Source organism: Gastrolobium bilobum, unplaced genomic scaffold (assembly GCF_033153095.1).
Source record: "Gastrolobium bilobum isolate Gb01-03AN ecotype WA unplaced genomic scaffold, APGP_CSIRO_Gbil_v1 utg12132, whole genome shotgun sequence".
Lineage (NCBI taxonomy): Eukaryota > Viridiplantae > Streptophyta > Magnoliopsida > Fabales > Fabaceae > Gastrolobium > Gastrolobium bilobum.
Window position 1 is genome coordinate 783,503 of NW_026899550.1, and position 8,106 is coordinate 791,608.

Genomic DNA, 8,106 nt, shown 5'->3' on the forward strand with positions numbered 1-8,106 from the left:
TGGTTTCTCCTTTATGGATTTCGGCCTTATAGGGTAAATTAAGGATGATTAGATTATGTTTTATTTTGTTAAGGTGTTGAGTTTTCAATACATGAAATTAATAAGATTATGAAGTGAAATGGTTTGAAAAGAAATTATGGAAAAATATCTTGATTCCCTAAGTGTATGTCCACGGTCTTTTAAAGAAAAATGGCATGATTTATGTTGAAAAGTCTCCATTGAACATTTGATTAAATTAAAGAACGCTAACGAGTATATTATGTTCTAGACTTGTGTATTGGCATAGGATTGGCAAAGATGTAAGGAAACGAAAATAAGCGATAAAATGTATGCCTTATGTTAAATCTATGCATGATAGCATTTTTATTGATTTGTATTTTGGATTCCTTCTCTAGGTGTGCCTAGGGACTGAAAAGGGTTTGAATCCTACTGAAGCGGTATAAGTAACTCTGCCACAAGTAAGCGAATTTGAAAAGATTCAAGAGGTAAGCTCTATTTTAAGGAGTCTTTTCCTGGTTGAGTGCTCCACCATGGTTAGTGAACTAAGGTTGGATTGTATGAATGTTGTTTAGATGCTTTGTATAGATGCATTCATATAGAGTTATTTGATAACATGATATGAATTTTTCTGATATGATTTTTGTATTGATGGTATGGTACACTGATGTCTTCATGGGGTTTCCCTGAGATTGACGATGTACACCTCTGACATGTTCTGGTTCCACTTGGGGTCCTCCCTTGGGAATGACGGCGCACGCCTCTGATATGATATGGATATATGCTTTGTTCTGTTATGATATCTGTTATATGTGCATTGTATACTCTGTATCTGACTTTCATGCAAGAGTGAGCCAGGGGTATGGAGAATTCTCTATAAAACTAGAGCTTATTGAGATTTGTTATCTCACCCCTCTTTGGGGACATAATTTTCAGGTGCCCAGATTCTCGGTGAGTCCTCACTAGGCAGGGACGCGACCCATGGTTGAGGCGCTGGGACAGATCAATTTTTGAGTAGCTGTAGGCTACTAACCTTTTGGAGTGCATTTATGTTATTTAGTATTTCTGCATTTGATGGATCATGATGTTGGATCCCTTACTTTGTATATGGCCTGTATATGTCTTGTACATGTCCTTCAGTTTGATGCATGTACATTTGTGTATTCAGGCATGTGGATATGACTATGTAGTATTCAGTTATGTTTTACGTATTGGATTGCATGCTGTTAGATTAGTGGCACGGAGCCAAACTATGCATGTGCCCATGGATGGGTTTATGATTATATTTGGATGTCTGGTACTTCTGAATGTATATGTTGTATAATCTGTCTATCAGGAACTCTTGTGAGTGGGATTGGAAAATCCCCAGTTGTCCGAATTATAGAGGTTACTCTGTCCGATTTTCGTCTCCTCCAAGTAAGGATTAAAATATAAAAAGAAAAAGTTAGCTCGTATTTTCGTAAGTTAAGTCTTCCGCTGTTTCTGTTTGTATCATATGCATGTTAATTGAACCGGCTCGAGACAGGGATGTTACACACTGAGCAATTTTTTTTTCAAGTTATAGATGAAATTATTAGAGACTTATTGATGTAGAGATCTATATGTTCAAAGGGGATAAATTTTCAAACCCAATGTTATTCTCATTGATTGATTCATATGAGGCTTTGACCTTGGTTTAAACCTTGACTTGTACGCATTATGCCAGTATAAGTAGATGGATTACGGATTATCTTTCTTTTTTTTTGGAAACTGATCCTAATTATCTCTTTGAGGCGAATCAGAACCCCCCCGGTATCCCCACAGGTTTGACTCTTTGAGCCGCCTATGAGACTAATCCAGAGTTCGGGTGCGAGTCCAAGGATTTTGGTACTTATGTCCCTTCCCAGATGGTATTCGTGGGATTCGAACCGAGGTCCTCTCCTGCCACTCAGTCCCCATGCTACCAACTGAGCCACCACACTTGGGTGATTATGGATTATCTTTTGTTATAATTGGAAGATTCTTTCTCTATTGGCATTGATATCACACAATTGGTAAATCAATGATTAAATATTATATTCCATCATATTGATATAATCTAATCGATGGATTAAAATCCATGTTTACAAGACATATACTGGTTTTGGCATAAATCCATGTTTGTACTTATAATTCCAAATGTATTACGTAATGGATTTTGATTTCTCCCGAACTCATTTCGACTTTGGATAAACCATATTGTTGGGATATTCAAGTGTGATGAGTCCCACATTGGTTGGTAATGAGCTAAGTGAAGAGTATATAAGTGGAAGGACCCATGAACCCAATGCCTTAAGGTTTTGGGTTAAGATATGGTGTCGAACCCACTTGGTGTGCTTGGAGTAACTTAGCTCATTGGTGGTGGTCCCCTGCCACGGGCTTCCTTCTGGACCCGCCTGACAGTGGTATCAGATCCGGGTTAGGCTCGAGTAGCCTGGTGAATGGCTAGGAGGCGGTTTGATTACTTTGCGCTTGGGGTACTCGGTTGAGGGGGAGCATATCAATGGTGGGTTTCACACTTGAAGGGGAGATTGTTAGGATATTCAAGTGTGATGAGTCCCACATTGGTTGGTAATGGGCTAAGTGAAGAGTATATAAGTGGAAGGACCCATGAACCCAATGCCTTAAGGTTTTGGGTTGAGACATGGTGTCGGATCCACTTGCTACGGTTGGTGTAGCCTTAGCTCATTGGTGGTGGTCCCCCACCACGGGCTTCCCTCTGGACCCGCTTGACAGTGGTATCAGAGCCGGGTTGTGCTCGAGCTAGCCTGATGATTGGCTAGGAGGCAGGTTGAGTACTTGGGCCAGGAGTACTCAGTTGAGGGGGAGCAAATCAATGGTGGGTTTCACACTTGAGGGGGAGATTGTTGGGATATTCAAGTGTGATAAGTCCCACATTGGTTGGTAATGAGCTAAGTGAAGAGTATATAAGTGGAAGGACCCATGAACCCAATGCCTTAAGGTTTTGGGTTAAGATGTGGTGTCGAACCCACTTGGTGTACTTGGAGTAACTTAGCTCATTGGTGGTGACTCCCCGCCACAGGCTTCCCCCTTGACCCGCTTGACACATATAAATTGTTTATGATTTCATTAATATATTATGTTTGGCATTTTTTAAATATTTTCGATGAAAGAAAGAACTAAATAATTTTTCCGCGAGTAAAAATACATTTTGTGATATTCATAATGTATTTATTATCCCAACAATAATAAATCAAACAAAAGCCTTGTATTAGGATTTGTTTTGTTGTTATGGCTGTGTGGAAAAGGAAAGGGCTATTTAAGCTCTGGTTTAATTTTAATGATGAACTAATATGATTAGCTAAGGCTTGTTCATGGTTGGTGGTTTGATAATTTTGGTTTTGGGACCATGTAATTCTTTCATTTTCCATCACAGTTTGATGCATGTTTGTTAAAAAGTAGTTTGGTTTGCATACCCCGTAAACTTTGAATTCTTTCATTTGATTTGTTGGTGTCTCTCCTATACGAGTTTAGGTTACTGTGTCTGTTTGAGTTGTTTGGCTACGCTATGCATCAAGTCATATTTTATAGCTTATTTTCGCATGCTGTCATCGTTTTTGGCCGTTTGTGCTTTCCCACTCATAAATTAGACGCATTAGAAAGTGCATTTCAAAAAGATCAAAGTGCATTTCATTGTCTAAGCCTGAAGCAAGCATGCACACACACAAAATTAATATGGACAGTGGATTTGTGGCTATTGTAACTAGAAATATACATAATCACATATACATGTACATATACTGTCCACATAGTGATACTGACAATCACACCCTACCTCTCATTCTTTTCTTCTCCTCATGTACATTGTCAAAACAATGATATTTCTTCTTGTTTATTCATCCTCTATAGGGATAGTTATATATATAAATGGAGACTCTAGGTCCATTACAAATTAACTGTCAATCAGCTAGCTATAAAGAAAGAAATGAAATAACATGTTACTATTTCTATTTAATACAAACTTCTCATGATTATATCAATCAACTCCAAATTACTATGATTATGTAACTGTGTAACTAATGATAAAAGTTCCAACAATTACACAGCTCAACAAATATTATCTCGTTTCAACATACAGCAAAGAGAGTTCAAGCACAGTTTGGATAGAAAATGTATCATCATAGCAATAGATTAAAACTAACAAAAGCCCGAAGCCTACATCAGCAATTTTTATTTTTGGAGACAAAAGTTAGTTCCTACAATCTTATTTGATCATTCCATCAGTGACCAGCTGATTACAAACTACATCCTCTTCCAAGCCTTCTTGTCGTTCTTAGGGTAACAACACTATTTCTCTTGTTGATCCCAACAGCTTGTTTTTGCTGCAGCCTTACGCCTTTTGGATTGCTGATGAGTTTCTGCTTTATCTTGACTATAGCTCTCAAATACATCACCTTCCATCTTCTTCCGCTTAAGTAGCTTCATGAATCCTTCAAGTGACTCCTCAGCATCTTCGCTCTTCATCAATTCCTCTGCCACTTGCGCAGGGGTTATCCGTGTCTCCTCTATTAGCCCCTCAATCTCCCCAAACAGGCGGTGGTCAGAGGAAATTTCCAAGTAATTTGAGGCCAAAAGCTTGAACCCTTGGTAGGTGCAATAGGACATGTGAATGTGCATGTCCATTCTTCCAGGCCTCAACAGAGCTGGGTCTAGTCTTTCCTTGTGGTTTGTGGTGAATACGATGATTCTCTCCTCTCCACAACTAGACCATAACCCATCTATGAAGTTCAGTAATCCAGACAAAGTCAACTGCTTCCATCCATCAATTGCTTTATCCTATGACCAATTTTAGCATTCAAACTCAACTAATGATAGAGATGTTACTATAAGAACAATATTTAACTTAAAAATGAGTGTGTGTGTGTGTTTGGTTTGAGAAATTACTAAATTAAATTGTATACAAGTCAAATCAATAGTCAAAAAAGTCCGTCCAACTTAAAAACATATATAGTTCGATAAGGTTAAAGAAAAATAAGGTGTCACTAGCATAGTTTTGTTTTTGTGTGTGGAGTTGTTGACTTTTCATGAACATCTACTACCAGAAATAATAATAATATTAACAACGACATCATAATGCTTCACACGGAGTATCATCGTATGTGACATCCACCATCCAATAACATTTAACAACAACGACCTTTGAACAACAGGTACTGTGTGCACTTCCTATGGCAATTTGTCAAAAAGAAAACAACAAACAAGAGTAAAAGAAAAATGACGTGTCACGTGTGTGAACAAATTGCGTGGATTGATAATGAAATGCTTTTTTGGATCTATGAAAGTGACGATTTGATGCCTATTGCTGGATGATGATGGGAAAATGCTTTTGAGGATTTCAATTTAACTTTCCTGAAAACTAATAAATTATCACCAAAACCAAATGTATTAACCAATTATCATCATTTTACTATCATAAACAGACGAGTCATTATTGCACACATATATCAGACTAGTGAACTAAAGAGTAATCAGGGTACTTGCCATTTAAGGAAAATCTGATTTAACTATTTAAGTAAATACTTGGAAGAAGGTATGATAGTTATTTAGAATTACCAACCTGTCCATCAGCTTGTTCACGTCCATCCCCATGCCTACGCTCTGGAAGATCCACACTGCAATCAATGTCTTCAATGACTAAAATGGACCTATTTGCTGTAGCCAGAAGCAACTTTCTCAGGTCCGAATCCTTTCTTATGTTGCCAAGTTGCAAGTCAAAGATATCAAACTTCAAGTGATTAGCCATGGCAGCGATCAAGCTGGATTTGCCAGTACCCGGAGGGCCATACAATAAGTACCCACGTTTCCATGCCCTCCCAACTTTCTTGTAAAAGTCCCTTCTCTTCACAAACCTATTTAGATCCTCAATGACTGCATTCTTCAGCTCTGACTCCATAGCCAGTGTCTCAAAAGTCGATGGGTGCTCGAGGTTTACGGAGTCCCATTTGACCCCACTATAACCATAATTGGAGGTATTCAAAGTATGAATCTTCAACACCCTTTCCTCATCTCTCATCTCCTTTGCTTTCTCTAGAATGAAGGGCAGGTAAGATTCCAAGACCATTTCCTTGTGCTTCTTGTTGAAGCTCAGCTCAAAATATCGCTTTACCGACCTTATAGAGATACTACCATAATCGTCGGGGGAGTTGTTCTTCTCTGATTCTGCGCAGTTGAATCTCCATTTGAGAGAAACCCCTTCATAGGAATCAGTTAGTTTTTCACCACTCTCTAACCGAATGGTCAAATTCTTCTCCTTTGGACTCTTGCTTATCCTGAGCCTTTCATTAGCAGGGCTCACTTTGGTGGAGAGGTAAGCCTCTGCAGCATCATAGACTTGGTTGCGAGCTATGCCACTGGACTCTTCAATGACGAGTGTGAGAGTAGGGGAGCGAGGCTTGATGAGGTAGCGGAAGGCATTGGAAAGATGGCCACGAACTGGTTGAGGTACGAACTCGTTGAACATGGAACGCAGAAGCATGATAGAGGCACTCATGGAGGCATAAGCCTTGAAAATTGAGGATGGGGAAGTCATGTCTTTGGGGAAAAAAATCATCATGTGGTTGATGGTACAGAACAGATCACAGAGACGAGAGGAAAATTGAAGGCAGAGGAAGGAGTATTGTGATGAGTGTCAAAGACACCGTCTTCTTAATATCAATTTTAGTTTAAAGAACGATTAATATGATTAACAATATCGAAAAAGTGTTTGTCATTTTAAATGATATTATGTCATTTTAAGAGATATAGACACAGAAAATTTGAATTTTAAATTAAAAAAAATCATCCACTTTCTCTCTCTCATGATTTTCGTTTTTCTGTGTCTATCTCTCCTAAAATGACTTAACTTATGTCATTTAAAATGACAAACACCAAACCTTAAGAATATAGTTTTAATTAATAAGTGCAAAAGATATTAAGATTCCAACAACTAGATAAGATTCTATCACTTTTCATACTATTTTAGTTTTAAAGTAACAAATCACCAATCCTGATAGGCAAAGGTAGTTGCAAAGGATAAGGATAAAGAAAAATAAAAAATTAATCAAAGTTAATCTTCAACCAGCCTCATCCAAATTAAAAAGTCCATTTTTTTTTTTTAAAGGACGAGGCTAGGGCTGTGGCATTGATGCTGGGAAGTGATAGAGAAAAGCTAGAAGGCGGCCAGAGATGTGAGAAGCTCCGTTCCGGACCAGCGGAGCAGAGAAACAGTCAAAGCTTCACGGTGGAGACCGGGTTAAGGGATTAGGCTTTTGAATAAAGTAGATGATCAAATTACTAAGGGATTGGAATTTCATCAATTTTAGAAAGAATCTTTAATAACTTAATCTTGAATCTTGATTGCAAGAAAGGATACACTCGTTAGTAAAACATTGGTGAAGTCGAGTTCCTAGCTACGTCTTTTATTAAAAACTAATTTCTTCGCATTATTAATTCTTGAATTTAATTCTTGATTTCTTAGTATTAAAAACTAAAAACAAGTTCTTTAAAAATTTTATTTTTACAATTAAATTAATTCTCTCAACAAAACCAATTCAGGATAGATCCAACTTTAATTGCTTAGATAAATTATTGTGTGATAATTAGTCCTCGTGGGAATGACAACCCCACTCTTTTACACTATATTACTTGTATGACCGGTGCACTTGCCGAAGTCGCAATAAGTTTTTGGCGCCCTTGCCGGGGATTGATTTTTATCAACATTGATTTTATTTATTAAATCATAGATTGGATCATTTTTTATTTTATTTTGTTTTATTTTTAATTTTGTTTTATTATTTTATGTTTTAGTTTATTTATTTTATTTTAAATTTTTGTTTTTATTTTATTTTATTTTTATTTCTTTTGTTTTTATTTTGATTATTTTTAGTTTTGTTTTGTTTTGTTTTTGTTCTTTTTTATTTTATTTCTTTAGTTTTAATTTATGATCTCTATGGTGATGTATTTTGACAATTTTCTGATGCTACTGATAATTTTTGTTGTTATTATGTGCTCCTTGTTTATGGTACGCAGTTACTCTCGAGGAAAACAAAAATTTAAATCTGGAAATGGGAAGCATCGCCATATACAGTATCA

The 8,106-nt window shown here is 37.1% G+C and overlaps 1 protein-coding gene across 1 annotated transcript; it reads right to left on the bottom strand.

The window, feature by feature from the left end:
- Positions 1–4,323: 4,323 nt before the first annotated feature.
- Positions 4,324–6,589, bottom strand: LOC133291376 (AAA-ATPase At5g17760-like). The gene is made up of 2 exons (XM_061489632.1): positions 5,594–6,589; positions 4,324–4,812 (listed from the first exon to the last, which is right to left on the bottom strand). The coding sequence occupies exons 1-2, from the start codon at positions 6,587–6,589 to the stop codon at positions 4,324–4,326; spliced, it is 1,485 nt and encodes a 494-aa protein (XP_061345616.1).
- Positions 6,590–8,106: the final 1,517 nt, after the last annotated feature.

What these genes read in the sequence shown, in the direction of transcription:
- LOC133291376 (XM_061489632.1), bottom strand. Translation starts at nt 6,589, where the DNA reads ATGATGATTTTTTTCCCCAAAGACATGACTTCCCCATCCTCAATTTTC. An exon ending in GTGAACAAGCTGATGGACAG is followed by an intron (nt 4,813 to 5,593) that starts GTTGGTAATTCT and finishes AATTGGTCATAG; the next exon opens with GATAAAGCAATTGATGGATG.